Raw genomic sequence first — 15,861 nt, 5'->3', positions numbered from 1 at the left:
TTTAGATGTTTTATATTTACTTTGCATTTTACAAACTTACAGAAAAACGACAGAGAGTTGAGAATGAGGACGAAACAGATAACACAGGATTTGCTGGTAAGTTCAAAAGTGGTATTTTGGATTTTAAAGATGATATTTTATTGTTTTAAAGGTTTAGATTTCTGACTGGCGACATGGTGGCTTAGCGGTTAGCACTATTGCCTCGCGCCTCCTGGGTCCGGACAGTATAGAGGTACTGTATAGACAATGAGTGAGAGTGTGAGATTTTATGTGAAAATTTCAAAAGTATAAATTTTTTAGATTTTCTTCAGTTCATAAATTGGTGTAAATGGCAAAATAATCTGTATAATTTAAATTTGTTGTCTAAATTGTTTTAAAATAATCTTTTTAATACATATTTAATTTGTTCATTTCTGTTTTTCAATAACAAAAAAAGAGAAAACTGCTTGTTTTTTGCATATTTGTTTTCAAAAAACAAGATATTTACATAAAAAAATGGAGAAAAAAATAGTGAGTGCTCAAGTGGCGTGATCCTGATTGTTTTTTTGCTTGCCATTTAAAAATAGCAAACATGTAACCGTATGAGAAACTGCATATAAACTAAGATGAAAGCAGCTGGGCTTTTAGGGGCGGAGCTTTAACTTATTTAGAGTTGCTGATAGTGAAAAACACGCATCCATTAGCTCAATTGGATCTCTCCAAAATTATTATTTTCAAAAATATAAATATTAACTATACGGGCATTGATAATAATTTTTAAATAGAAAATGGCAAAATTGATTAAGTTTAAATAGTTGGTGTGTCGCCGGTACCATGTGATGGGTTGGCAGCCCATCCAGTGTGTTTCCCATATTAGGCCCTGAGCTCTATGGTACTGTTTGTAATAATCGTTTGGTCACTGCCAGTACCAAAATATAAATGAATTCAAAGGAGCCATGAAAAGTTTAATCCATTCTGGAATGCTTGTTTTACAGTGACAGACCATCACACAACAAGATCTTTTTTTGTGTGATGGTCTGTCACTGTAAAAACAAGCATTCCAGAGTGGATTAAATCTCTCACAACCACTTCAGAGACAGCGGCGACACACGGCGCATGTGGCAGGGTTTACAAGCCATCACTAGCTACAGGACAACATCACCTGCCTGTGACGGTGACGGATCCCTCCAGGTGCTGTGTCTCACTACAGCTGATGTGAGGAAAACTCTACGCAGAGTCAACCCACGTAAAGCTGCTGGACCAGACAACATCCCAATTTCATTCATATTTTAGACTTGAATTCATAATCTGTTAACTTTCTGGAATAGAATTTATGCATTTTATTTGGCATATAGGGTACCTTCCTATAAACTGATATAAATGGGTTTAACCTTTCATCAGGCATTATTTATATAGATTAATACTATATAATATCTCTTATGGCTGCTTTCATCTTGGTTTATAGTGTATGCAATTTTTCAGATGTTTGGCTTCCTTAAATAGCCATGCTCTTCAGATAAAAAAAAAAACAAATCAATAGTAATTAATAAAATAAAACACTTTAAACAAGCTTTGAGGAGGACAAGCTATAACACAGACACCAGAACAAGAGGATCAGTGAGAAAAGTGCTCTTTTATTAAAAATTATTAAATCAATAAAAGGTAGTAGGGTAAGGGTCAAAGGAAGTTGCAGACAGTGCAGGTCCTAGGCCTGTAGTGCTGAGAGTCATGGCACTGTGGTGACCCTTTCTCAGCAGTTTGTCCCATGTAGAGACATCTCCAGAGTCTTTCACAGCACAAAAGAGATGATAAGAGGCACCGGCTGTAGGCCCACCATCACAGCACCCCCTTCACTGCATGTTCTCGGGCTGTCCTTCCCTGAGCAGATTTGAAAGGGGTGCTGCCACAAAGCAGACATTAAGTACAAAATAACAATAATATCTTGCTAGCCCCATAAAAACGCATAAATGTTTTTTTATTTGTCCAGTGTGGAAATAAATTCCCACCTAGGGCAATCGATTTGTGTCAACCTCGGAAATCTATTTCAGACACTTAAAGTCATTGCACAGCCTTGTACAACAATTGTACTGTTGTTTTTGTTAGACCTGGATTTTGGTCTCCTCTATGTTGCTATCGCAAGGCATCTTGGTCACCTTTGCTTCAAATACATGATGGTGGGCCTCTGGGGCTCAGTAAGGGCGCTGATGGACAATCATGCCAGACAGAGTTTTCATATTGTGTCTCATGAGGTTAGTGAGCCCTGGTCCAGTGGAGAATACATCCTGAAATTGGTCCACCTTGTTGAGCTCTTGAAGTCTTCTACTCACTGAACTAGATCATGACCCTGTGCCTCAGAAGAAAGAGTGGCAAGAGCTGAGATGACTGGTAATAGTTAAACTTTTTAATAGGTTAACATGATAAAGCTTATAATATTTTCTTACTCAACTGTTGCAGTCTGTAGTTCTCTGTCCATACTTGTTTTACAATGGTGAAGGGTCCTTGCAACCCAGGCAGGAACTTACAATTGGCACTGAGCACTAGGAGGAGCATGCAATCACTTGATTAGAACTTCTAGGGCTGTGCTGGCTGGCTATAAGCTTTTTTCTGCTGTTTAGTTTGAGCAGAAATAATTAAACAGGACATTATCCATTATTTAATTTTACCTTTGCAAAAAGTGGTTTTCTCATTTTTAGTTTTGACTTCAATATTTGACTTCCAAAATTTGACATATGACTTTATATTTGACTTCAAAAATCAACAAAGGATACATACATTTTCCATTCCTCACAATAAATCAAAATTACTTTATGGAAACATTAGTTTAACAATTAACTTTAGCTTTGTCTGAATTTGAAACAGAATTCAAGATGATATGCACCTTTGCGAAACTGGAAAAATGGGTGTCTACACCAGGAATCGGCGAAAAGCTGATCAGTGACCTGGAGAGAAAACTTGGCAATGATGGAATGGAAGATTTAGAAAATGGATTAAAGGACAAAGAACCAAAAAATGTTTTATGTTTCAATGCACACAATATTGATGAGATCAGGAAAAATAAAGAACTTGCCAAATTTCTCAGTACAACAGAGGCCACAACAGTTCCTAAACTTACATATAGCATGTTTTTTAAAAAAGGTGGTTCTGGCTCATCAGAAAATAAAAATCAAAGCTTCAGTGATGTTGAGGAGATCACTGATATGAATGCAGATGTAAGCAGCAGTGGTTATGAATCTGTACTAAGCTCAACTTTAAATGATGGAGACGAGGATAATATGACTTCTGGTAATGAAGACAAGAGGAGTGAGTCCAAAACTACTGAACAGCTCCATGGACAATTAGTTGTCCCAATGGACTATGAGGTCAAAGCTAACGGACCATCACAGGAACCTATGGACATGCAGGATACAGACATTGATAAAGAGCGGTGTCAAAAATTTAATATTGTAGTAAATAAAGAAATGACAATGCCAAATAAACAAAAAAACAATAAGGTAACACCACTTGAAAATGGATTTGCAAGCATGGAAATGCAGAATACACACATTGATCAAATGAATGAGGAACTCCAAAAATCAAATGTTCCAAATTTCCCAAGACATGAAGTATACCTGTGTCCAAATGACAGAATCACCAAAACAGAAAAACCACTAGCAGATGAACCTGAAAGCACAGTCATGAAATATAAACACATTAATGAGACAAATGATGAACCAAAAAGGTCAAGTGTCCCAATTGATGAAAATGTATTGCAAATCTCCAGTACAAAAGCATCATTAAAAGATGAAAAGGGAAGTACAGATGTACAGGTTGCAGACACTGATGGGACAAATGAAAAAACACAAAGACTACATTTCCTGAATGCCCAAAGGAATGAAGATTTATTCATGGACAAAAATGAAAAGTCCCAGAAAATTGAGAAAGATGTGATAATGCACCAAAATGAGTTAACCACCAAAATCAGAACACCACTAGAAGATAGATTTGGAAGGACAGTCTTGCAGGATGCACACATTGATGGGACACATGATAAACCTAAAATGTCAAATGTCCCAATAAATAAAGATGTATTGCTGTATAAAAATGAGCAAATCATAAAAGAAGGAAAACAACAACAAGACAGACTGGGGAAAATTAACATGAAGGATACACCCATTGGTGAGCTAGATGAGAAACCTGAAAAATCAAATGTCCCTATCAATAAAAATGTATTGCTGGACAAAAATGAGCAAATCACCAGTAAAGAAGCACTTTTAGAAGATGGATTTAAAAGCACAGACATGCAGGATTCAGATACTGACGAAACAAATGATGAATCTCGACGGGCAAAGGGCCCTCATGCTCCAACTTTTAAAAGTATTTATCTGGGCCAAAATGAGTCAATCACCAAAACCAAAACACCACTAGAAGATAAACATAGAAACATAGCCATGCAGGATACACACACTGATGAGACAAATGCTGAACCTAAAAGATCAAGTGTACCAAGGAATGAAGATAAACTTCTGTATGAAAATAAGCAAATCAAAGAAGCACCTTTAGAAGACAGATATGAAAGCATGGATGTGCAGGATGCAGATATTGAGGACATAAATGATGAACCTCAACGATCAAATGTCTTTGATGTTCTACCACATGGAAGTATATATCTGTGCCAAAATGAGCCAATCACCAAAATGGAAACACAATTAGAAAACAAATCACCAACCACAGACACCAAGGAAATTGAGGAGATTAATGTGCAGTCTCAAAGATCTAATGCTTTAGTGCATGAAAGTGTGACAATGCACCTAAATGAGTCACACCAAAAAAACAAAAAAACACTAGAAGATAAACTTAGAAGCACAGTCATGCAGGCTACACAGAATTATGAGATAAATGATGAACAAAAAAGATCAAGTATACCAAGGAATGAAGAAGTTCTTTACCAAAATGAGCTAATCACCAATAAAGATGCACCATTAGAAGATGAAATTGAAAACATCAATGTACAGGATGCAGACATTGAGGACATGTATGATGAGCCTCAAAGATCAAATGTCCCTGATGTTCTAACACAAAGAAATATATATCTGCACCACAATAATTTAACCACCAAAATAGAAACACCAATAGAGGATGAACTTAGAACCACATTTATGAAATATAAACACATTAATGAGACAAATGATGGGCCTAAAAATTCAATTGTTTCAAGGAATGAAGATGTGCTGCTGTACCAAAATGAGCAAATCATTAGTAAAGAACCAACATTAGAAGATGAATTTGAAAAAACAGATATGCAAAATGCAGATAATGATCAAATAAATATGAAACCACAAAGCCATGACAATGTAAGTTTGAACAAAAATGTGAAATTCCCTATAAAAGAAACATCACTAGAAAATACTAGATCAAATGTCCCAATCGATGATTTGTTGCTGTACCAAAATAAGCAAATCACCAGAAAACAAGCACCATTAGAAGTTGAGCTTGAAAGCATGGATGTGCAGGATGTAGATATTGATGATATAAGTGAGAAACCACAAATAGTATGTCTGACAAATGATGATGTGTTGCTGAACCAAAATGAGCAAATCAATGATAAAGAAGCACCATTAGAAGATGAACATGAAAGTACAGATATGCAGGATGCAGATATTGAGAAGATAATTGATGAACCTCAAAGATCAAATGATTCTATTGTTCCAACTAAGGAAAGTATATATCTGTGCCAAAATGAGCCAATCATTAAAATAGGACCAGCAGTAGAAATCAACCCTGGACGAACATACATGGAGGAAATTGAGCAGATGAATGTACAGTCTCAAAGATCTAATGTTGCAGTGCATGAAAGTGTGACAATGCACCGAAATGAGTCACCCACCAAAAACAAAACACCACTAGAAGATAAACTTGGAAGGACAGTCAGGCAGAATACACACATTAATAAAGCAGATGTGCCTAAAAGATCAATTGTTCCAGGATATGAAGATGAATTTCTGTATGAAAATAAGCAAATTACCAGTAAAGAAGCACCATTGAAAGATGAACTTAAAAGTATGGTTGTGCAGGATGCAGACATTGATGATATAAGGGAGAATCCACAAAAATTATGTTCGACAAATGCCCCACAGAATGATGATGTATTTTTGGACAATAATGAGACATTTTCCCAAAAACAACCACCACTAGAAAATGGTGGGAGCAGGTACATTTATGAGATAGTTGAAGAACCGCAAAGGTCAAGTGTTGCAAATATCCCAATTTATGGAGACACATTTCTGCATCAAAATGACCAACTCACCAACAAAGTTACACCAGTAGTAAATAAAAGTGGAAGCATAGAAAAGAAGGAAATGCTGATTAATAAGATGGATGAGGAGCCTTTAGAATCAAATGTTCCAATGTTTACTGCATGTCAGCCCCAAACAGAGTCGATCATCAACTCCAAAATGCCACTACCGGACAGGTGTGAGAACGTGAACATGCAGCCAAGTAAACCGTCTGTTACGCTGGTAAACCCTGAGCCTCGTTTTTCAAAGCCCCTGCAGCAGAACAATCCAGGTCCAGCACTGGAAAATACACAAAGAATTGAGACAGAGTTCTGGGCAGAAAATAGAGCCACAGCCACGCAAGCTCGAAACAATGATTTGAAACGTCGGAGTGAATCTATAAAAAGGAGAGAAAAATCTAAACAACAAAGGCAAAAGAAAAAAAAAGAAATGGATAAACTGATTTATAACTGGGCAAAGAGCCAATGCAATAACCATGAAAAACCAGAAAACATCCTGGAAAAGATTTCCATCATAAACATGGCAGAACACAATGAATATTCGTGCTTCACTGCTGAAAATATCATGGTGTATAAGTACTTAACTCCTGAGAGCAAAATTCTCTTTACCACTGATGACAATACCTCCATCAACACTATGACCATAGTCCACTATCAAATGTTTGTGTGCGACATTAAGAAAGCAGTAATCCTCGGTCCTAAAAAACCAAAAACACAGGAGATTCCATATAATAAATCATTAGTGCCTATAATAAAGTGTAAAAACTTTATATTCCAAGCGTTCGCCCCTGCTCTTGTAGTGTACAAAAAGATTCAGAAAGAAAAACATTTGTGCTCTTTATCTGAGTGTAGTCAATAGCTTCAAAACTCCCCAAACACCTTGTGGGATTATATTCTATTTTTCCATTCCAATATCATTTCTGTTTTATGTAATTTCTATTTCTTGGTTATCTTACTGCTGGTATAGCCGCGGTATTTTTCATGCTTACCCAGAAATAAATTATAACAAACTGTAATGTTTTACTAATAGTCAGACTCAACTGTTTATACTAGTCCTACAAGCCATTTATACATTTATACTGGTTCTACATCTGTCTTTGAAATATATGACAATGCAGCATAATTTATCAGCGCCGCCCTGGAGGCACAAGGGGAACCCACCCATTATAGGTATAATGTTTTTTTCTGTAATGCTATGGCTGATTGGTATATAACAACTGTTTATTAGAATACTGTACAACTTTTTTAATAATTGGATTGTGACAATTGTAATAAAAGATATAAAAAAAAATACGAATTTTTGTTGATTTTTTTCTCTAACATGAAATTAGATTAAATTAATACTACTACAAGTACTAATATATAATAATAATAATAATAACCAGGTACAATTTCTGGAGAGATTGTGAAGTGGAGGCACAATGACACAGAGCTTTTCACTGCTTTTTTGAGCCGATAGCTTCACTAAGATGACCCACGTTAATATTTTTATGTCTCCAAAATAACAATAACAATAGAATGGGCCGCCCTACTAAATAAGACTTTAATAAGGGCTTAACCTTGGTCATAAACAACTCCATTACATGATACACACCTTCTACATCAAATTCATCCACTCTTTCAGATCGAGGGGTAAAATATCTCACCTTCTAGCATGTGATGTGGAAACCTGAAAGAAACTGACACAGACATGGAGAAGACATGGCAAACACCACACAGATGGAGGCGCTGAGAGACAGAAACACCACCCACCATACTATTGTCTCCTGAATTTCCTGAATCCTAATAGTGAATATAAATCATTTAGCCATTTAAAATCATTTTCATTTCTGTTTAGATTAGTTCATGTGTGCCTTAACCAGAGAGAGAGAACGGTATAAAAGCCATATTAGTCTGGCTGTGACTCAGAATAAGAAAGTCTTGTGGTGGTGTAAACTTTAGTCTCTCTGATTGCTGTGTGATTGCTGTACATTTGAATTATTCTATTTTTATTTGATGTGATGAGGGAATTAACATTTTACCCGTGGGTTCTGTTCCTATTTATTTATTTATTTATTTATTTCTGGTTTAATAGATCGTGTTTTGCGTGTCCTCTGAATGCATGATCCTTTTCTGTTTCTGTTCATATATTCTTTGAAATATAATCAGAGCTGTAGTGCAGACGTGTAACACGTTTATTGCTGCTACCTTTTAACTGCCATCTCTTTTAATTATTGTTTGACATTAGTTAGGCACACAGATATATAATAACAATTGTTAAAAAAGTCCCTTTGAAGTGGACATATAGATTAGGTTGTGGCAGCATATTTGTTTAAGGAAACTCATTATTAATCTCACTCATATTCATTTATTAAATCTTGCACAGTATGGCAATGTGCAACCTTCAACCTATTATCCATTACTTCTCGAGTTAACCACGGTACAAATGAGGCGACACGAGGCCAAATTCCTTTAGTCATCCGTACGCACAGGAAAGGAAAGAGAATGCACAAACAAGTAAGGATACACAAAGATAATTTAGGCAACTATTTAAAAACAATTAAAAATGTACATTTCTCCTGTTAGAATAATGATTTAACAAAGTGAACATCAACTGGAGCAGTTGTGGATAGGTGAAGAAAGAATTTCACTGTGTGGTAATGTATACATGTATGTAACAAAAGAAGGCTTAACTTTAACTGTTAGAACCTTATCTGAAAGCAGACCCAAGCTCGTCTGCCCTCCTGTCCAGTGAGGAGGATAGTAAGGGAGACCAATAATCCCCAAGGACCGCTGATGTTGAATTACAACACATACAATCTGAGGGTTAACAGGTTTTCAAAACCACCATCAGACATGGAAAAAGATTATTTGGACTGTATGTTAGAGGGAGAAAAAAGCCTTTTCTGTCAGTTAACCACAGACACAAACACCTGGAGTTTGTGAACTCCTTTCCTCCAAAGGACCTGAAAAGCTTTTGGGCAGAGCTGAAGAGGAGAGTGTGCAGGAGAGGGCGCTATGATCCTGAATGATCTGGAGAGATTCTGTAGAGACGGGTGATGTCCCGCTCTGTATTCTCCAACCTCAACCTCAAAATGTTACAGGAGAGGTAGGGAAATAATGAATTTCTGATGAAGGTTTATTTTTCTCTGAAAAAAAAAAATATATATATATATATTTTTTTTTTTTTTATGTTTAGTGTAAGCTACTTCAAAAAGGTGTATGTTTCCTAATCTGTGGTGTGTCTCAAAATGTAACCAAACATGTTAGTTTGTTGCTTGTTTTTCAGAAAAGATGTAGCTGATTTGCTGTCGAGGTTTTGCCCCTGGTTCTGTAGACGCTGATTGGCTGTCGAGGTTTTGGCGCCATTTCTGTAGACCTGCCTCTCTGGGTTTTCCAGGAAGGGGTGTACAGTTTATTACAGTATTTCTGCATGTAGCTCATACTGTAGTTCTGCCCAGATTTCAGCACAAACACTAAACCCTAACTGTGTTCAGTGACTCTCACACTCATTTACAGGTGAGTGTAAACCTACATTTTCACTAATCTGACTAATATACCGGAGAAACGATGCACTTTTTTTATCATTTCCTGCCTTGCCTTCTGAGAAGGAAAGTATTATGCTTGCTCTTAGTTTGCGTTTCCCAAACAGCTGACACAGCAGTGTGCTTTCGTTTTCTAACACAATAGCGCATGTAGTCAAACACAGTGTGCACACATGAAACTAAGCCTTATTTACAACCATATGATGCTTTTAAAACAAATGGTTTGTGATCAAATGTGGCCCTTTGGGCATTTCATAAAACTGAGTGTCAATACAAGAAAGAGAAAGTACTCTGGACTTTATGGAGTAGATAAAGTCCATTAAAGATAAGGGAAAGTAAGGAACTGTATTAGGGAGAAACATGAACACTACACTGAAAGGCAAAAAAGATAAGCTTCTTGTGTTTTTTATAAAAAAAAAACACAACAAAACATATCTATCTATCTATAAAATACTTTTATAGATAGATACTGTAGATACTAAGTTAATTATATAACATTACAGAATATTTATTGGTTGCAACTTTTGAACATGAAGACTAATAATAATAATAATAATAATAATAATAATAATAATAATAATAATTTGTAGAATAAAAGACATTAAATAAAAGTAGTGACATGATGAATAATAACAATGATAATGTAACTTGTAGGTTGAGAACAGAATGTCATTTTAACATGTTAATTTGTTCCTGACTTGCAGTGACTCGGTCACACTCTAATACTGTGTTGTTTTTTTTCTTCAACAGACATCATGACTGATGACAGTAAACAATTTCTGGAGAACCACATGAGTGAAATTATACAGAAAACGAGAGATCCAGTGGGTTTGGCTGATAAGCTGCTTGAAAGAGAAGTAATATCTAATGGACTGTATAGTAAAATAAAAGAACAAAAATGCAGGGAAGATCAAATGCGTGAAATTTACAGGAGTATTAATAGCAAACCGCACTATGACTGTGTGTACGAATGGTTGAAGAAGGACGAGCCCAATATGATTGAAGAACTGGGTAAGCCTCTTCAGTTATTTACTTAGTAATGCAATTACTTAAATATGCAGTTGTATTAATTATAAGTTGTATTAATTCATTTTTTAAGTTTGTGACAGGTTTGTATTTAATTCACACAGAAAGGAGCGACATTGAAGCTGAAGCACCACCAAGTAAGCACGATTAGTCCCAGCTGTAATGATCTAATTAATTATTTGTTTAAATTAACATCATTTCATACTCATTATTCAGCAGGGAATAAAGAAGTCAGGAATGTGAAATCAACAAAAAAAGCTTTTCTTTTATGCACACTCATGATTCAGCATCAGCATACACATCTGTAACAAACCCTCAGTGTTAATTAACACAACTCTAAATACAGCCATGTGTTATAGATTGTTTTAATTGCCACTTACGTGATTTAGTTTTGTTTTGTTTGTTTTTTTCTTTACATTTTTTATCATACAGGAAAAAGATTTAGAGATTTAAAGACTCATCAAACTGTAGAAGAAAGAGATAACAATAGAACAGAATTACCTGGTGAGTAAGAATTTAATTATTCGTAGAAAAATTAATGTAATTAATCTATATTATATGTTTTTATTATTATTATTATTATTATTATTATTATTATTATTATTATTATAAGTTTTAGGTTTGTTGTTAAAGAAACACAATAAAATGTTTTAAGTTTATAACACATTTTTAAATGCAAAAGCAAAACATATTTTATAATTATAAATGTTATAAATAAATCTCATCTCTATTAATCTCATTAGTTTTCAACAATAAAGAAATTTCTTTATTAACATCAGTTTGCTCTGAATCTCAATCAGATCTCAAGATGATCTCCACCTTCCCCAAACTGGAAACCTGGGTGTCTGAAAATAGTCAAAAGTTGATCAGTGATTTAGAGGGAAAACTTGGAGAAGAAGGCCTGGAGAAGTTGAAAAAAGAGTTAAAAGACAGAGAGTCAAAAAATAATTTATGCCTCAATGCTCACAACATTGATGAGATCAGGAAAAATAGGGAACTTGAGGAATTTCTCAATAACACGACTAGCAAAAAAATTCCTAAATTGACACTTGAAATGTTTTTTACAAGTAGCTTTGCATCATCAGGAAAAAAGATTAAAAACTTCACTGATTACGACGAGCCCATGGACACAAATACAGTTGAATTAAACAGCAGTGGATATGGATCTCTACAAAGTGACCAGAGTTTGACCCTAAATGATGAACAAGCTGCAGGTGAAGACGGCTTATCTGATTGCAGCAATATCAGAGACGGAGACTTTAATGGGAACAAAGACCACAATGATGTGCAGGAAACACACTTTGATGAGATGGATGGGAAACCTCAACCTCTAGGCCAGTCTCCCAATGTATCTCCAAATTACCCAAATGAGCCAATCATAAAAACCGAAACTCCAGTAGGAGACACACATGGAGACATGGAGGAGATCGAGGAAGCAAATATGCAGAATAACTCTGAGTCTTCTTCAGATCTGCTGCTGAAAAACGGTCCAGTTTCATCGGATGTACGGGACAAGAGTACGGGTAAGATCATAGTTAAAGATCAGGACACAGCCATGCCGGCTCCAGGGGAAACACAGGATACTGTTCGGATGGCAGATGGCAGCAGTACGGGTTTCGTCACATCTACATCTGGGGCAGTAAAAGATCAGTTTGGAGAATCTTTCATGAGCAAAAAAGAACCTGTTTCAGGAAGAAACAAAAAAGGAAGCATGAAGGAAAATAAGCTGAAGAAGAAAAATCGCATGAACAATCTCCTTCGTGATTGGGCATCAAGACAGTGTGATGGTTCTGATGAAGAGATAAAGAACGTATTTGACCAGATCTCGATTATAAACATGGCAGAACACAGGGAGTATCCGTGCTTTACTGCTGAAAATGTCAGAGTGTACAAGAACCCAAAAACATGTGAAAACCAAATCATCTTTATTGCTGATGAAAAGATGCCCAAGACCAGCGCTGACACCATGGTCCAGTATCACATGTTTGTGTGTGACCTCCAGAAGGCAATCCTGTTGGGTCCTAAAGACAAGAATGAAAATATTGAATATAAAGAGAGTATCATCATAATTATAAACAAGTGTATAAGGTTCATTTTTGAAGTGTTTGCTCCCACTCTTGCAGTGTTTAAAAAGATTCAGGAAGAAGAGCTGTACTCTCTCATCTGAGGACGATCCAGATTAATGCATGACCTAACATCCTTAGGACTAAAGCAAAAAAGAGAGGAAACCATAAAGCAAAATAAAAGGTTGTCGTAGGAGACTCAGGGCATTAAACAGGGCATTTCTCCTGGACTGGGTGAAAGACAGATGGTTAAAGCCTCACATCAATACCGTGTGTCTTCCTCAGTAATTTTTTTATTTGTAAGTAACTTGTGGAAATAATTTTTTTCCTTCCCACATAAAAATGCTTTTTGCTGCTGCTGTTGTTGTTTGTCTTGTTTTTGCTGTTAAACACACATAAGAGAAGCTGATGTTGTTTTATTAATAACAGAACTGATTTATTTTCTGTTTTGGCCCAACCCCATTACAGTGTATAAGAGAGTTCGCATATACTTCCACATGTACGATAAGTTAACATTGCTCAACTTTAAACTACAATAAAAAAAATACAATAATTAATTTGTTGATTTGTTTTTGTTAGTGCTTCAAACGTCTTGATGAAAAACTCTTTAGTTGAAAAGCTCTATTTTGAGTTGAGCTACTGCCACGCTAATGAAAATACATTTTACTCTTGTAATATTATTTTATACAGTAGTGTTAAAGAATGAACAGTAATGTATTTTAATCTAGCGCAGGGTCAGCCGTTATACAGCACCCATGGAGCAGACGGGGTCAAGGACCCTCCTCAAGGGCCCTACAATGGCAACCTGGAGGAGTTAGGGCTCAAACCGCTGACCTTCTGATCAGTAACTCAGAGCCTTAACACACTGAGCCGCCAAGTGTCTTAGAGAAGATGACAGAAGACAAACTGAACCACGAAATAGCAAAATATCTGGAAGGCATAACAGTTAGGCGGCACGATGGTGTAGTGGTTAGCGCTGTTGACTTGCACAAAGCATATTGAAGGCATATTAGTGTGGCTCTGAGCCAAAATGAGGGGACCTGGAGCCTATCCCAGGAGACTTAGGGTGTGAGAGGAGTACACCCTGGACAAGGGTGCCAATCCACTGCAGATCACACACATACAGTATATATGCCAGTTAGACTAATCTGCATGTCTTTGGAAGAAACCCAGAGTACCCAGAGGAAACCCACCAAGCATGGGGAGAACATGCAAACTCCATGCACACAGACCCGAGGCGGGAATCGAACCCGGACCCTGGAGGTGCGAGACCACGGTGCTAACCACTAAGCCAGCATATTGGTTAAGCAGATTTTTTCTGTTGTGGGAAAAAAGATCCATCTGGATGACACAAGCATGGTTAGAGTTTCAATAAGATAAAAATACACTCATTTTGAAAGTAACTAAGGAGAAGGGTGTCAGACTGAAAATGATTTCCGGTAAATAAATGGGGACTTGAAAGGACACCATAAGGAAGTGAAAGTCAAATCATGTACTGCTCCAGGTATCGGAACAGCTTACAATAAAAAGTGATGTGGTGTTGTTGACAGTTCATTAGATTGATAAATCACTGATTGTAAACAGTGCTATTAAGGTTTTTTTTTTTTCCAAGGAGATGATTTCTTGCAATCACTGTGCTGTATAAGATCCCAACAATATCTTAACTGAACTCCTTAACCATGTGTTCCCTGGGTGAGATTACACATTAATAGATGGTATAATCTCATGGAGAAAGTGGGCTTCATGAACACAAACATGCACTCATTCTCTATACTGCTTACCCTGTATAGGCTCACGAGAAGCCTAAAGCCTTACCAGGGCACTGGAGGTACCAGGTGGGGTACACCCTGGACGGGGGACCAGTCCATCACAGGGCACACATAAATATTCTGTACATTCACACCAAATACTATACTCTGTATGTCTTTGGGTTTTGGGAAGAAACCCACCAAGTAGGGGGGTAGAACATGCAAATACAAGCACACAGACTTGAGGCAGGAATTGAACCCTTGCCCCAGAGATGCAATGCCACAGTGCTAACCACTACACCAATGTGTTGGGCACAAACATTTAAGTTTCATTTTCATTTTTCTCTCACCACTACCACATTCCCTGTCCCGTGGCCTTCCTTCCTCCTTTTTGTGGTCACTGGATATCTTTGGTCACACATGCAGAATATATGGGTGTTGAGGGTGTTACTGTAAATTATGTCTCTTAATAATTAAGCCCATGTGGTGGTGTGCTTCTTAACGGGCCACTCTTTGGTAAGAATGCAATAATTTCTGCTTCTTCAACCTCGCATCCACAATTTTCCTCAACAAAGCCTTCAATAGAAGATTATTAATTTATCTCACACTGCAAGTCTCTGGCTGTGTTCTGCCCTTTACTGTGATTAGTCATGGTGCTGGTTAAGAATGGAAGCATTTACACACACTCAGAACCCAAACCCAGCATGGACAAAATTCTGTAAAACTTGTTACAGCAATATGCTGCCACCCAGAGGATGCTTCAAGCTGGATGCAAACCTGAAGTCTTCTGTCACTGTGAACCTTAATGGGGCCCTTGCCCTTGCAGAAACTTACACCGAAAGTTTGGACACGTTTAGTCAAAAATGGAATGAATTTAGGCAAGTGTGTGCATGCAAATGTATGGACAAGTATGAAGAGCTATATAGGTCTTAAACGTGTGTGCGTGCACAAACGTCTCATATGTTTATATAGTAATATAGTTTGAGCACTTAGTAGTGTATATATGTGCATGTGTGTATGCCAGTGTTTCATGTGTGTGCATGAATGAAGTCTGATTTAAGCCCTATAAGCCTCATGACATCCTGTTACTGCGCGCACATACTACTCCTGATACGCAGCGCACTGTGACCTGTGAAACACTACTGCTCTCGTCATAATGAATGAACAGCGGATTGAGACGAAAATAAAATGTTTTATTCGTTTTTATTATTTTAAACCACATTTCAGTCTCGTCTTTTTCCGTCGACTAT

The 15,861-nt window shown here is 36.8% G+C and overlaps 2 protein-coding genes across 3 annotated transcripts in view; both read left to right on the top strand.

Annotated features, from left to right (window-relative positions):
• Nucleotides 1-13,414, top strand: part of LOC128514890 (uncharacterized) — a 53,323-nt gene extending 39,909 nt beyond the window's left edge. For both annotated transcript variants that reach the window (XM_053488788.1, XM_053488789.1), the window contains exons 4-10: nucleotides 43-96; nucleotides 7,875-8,038; nucleotides 9,519-9,748; nucleotides 10,525-10,785; nucleotides 10,905-10,937; nucleotides 11,233-11,304; nucleotides 11,601-13,414. In XM_053488788.1, the coding sequence (XP_053344763.1) occupies nucleotides 10,530-10,785; nucleotides 10,905-10,937; nucleotides 11,233-11,304; nucleotides 11,601-12,967 (1,728 nt within the window). In that variant the 5' untranslated portion in view covers nucleotides 43-96; nucleotides 7,875-8,038; nucleotides 9,519-9,748; nucleotides 10,525-10,529 and the 3' untranslated portion in view covers nucleotides 12,968-13,414. The remainder of the gene's footprint in view (nucleotides 1-42; nucleotides 97-7,874; nucleotides 8,039-9,518; nucleotides 9,749-10,524; nucleotides 10,786-10,904; nucleotides 10,938-11,232; nucleotides 11,305-11,600) is intronic.
• LOC128514912 (uncharacterized) lies at nucleotides 125-9,251 on the top strand. The gene is made up of 3 exons (XM_053488830.1): nucleotides 125-232; nucleotides 2,839-5,592; nucleotides 9,193-9,251. The coding sequence occupies exons 2-3, from the start codon at nucleotides 2,847-2,849 to the stop codon at nucleotides 9,249-9,251; spliced, it is 2,805 nt and encodes a 934-aa protein (XP_053344805.1). The 5' UTR covers nucleotides 125-232; nucleotides 2,839-2,846.
• Nucleotides 13,415-15,861: the final 2,447 nt, after the last annotated feature.

This window comes from Clarias gariepinus, chromosome 27 (genome assembly GCF_024256425.1).
Source record: "Clarias gariepinus isolate MV-2021 ecotype Netherlands chromosome 27, CGAR_prim_01v2, whole genome shotgun sequence".
Classification (NCBI taxonomy): Eukaryota; Metazoa; Chordata; class Actinopteri; order Siluriformes; family Clariidae; genus Clarias; species Clarias gariepinus.
This window is presented reverse-complemented; position numbering and strand designations above follow the sequence as displayed.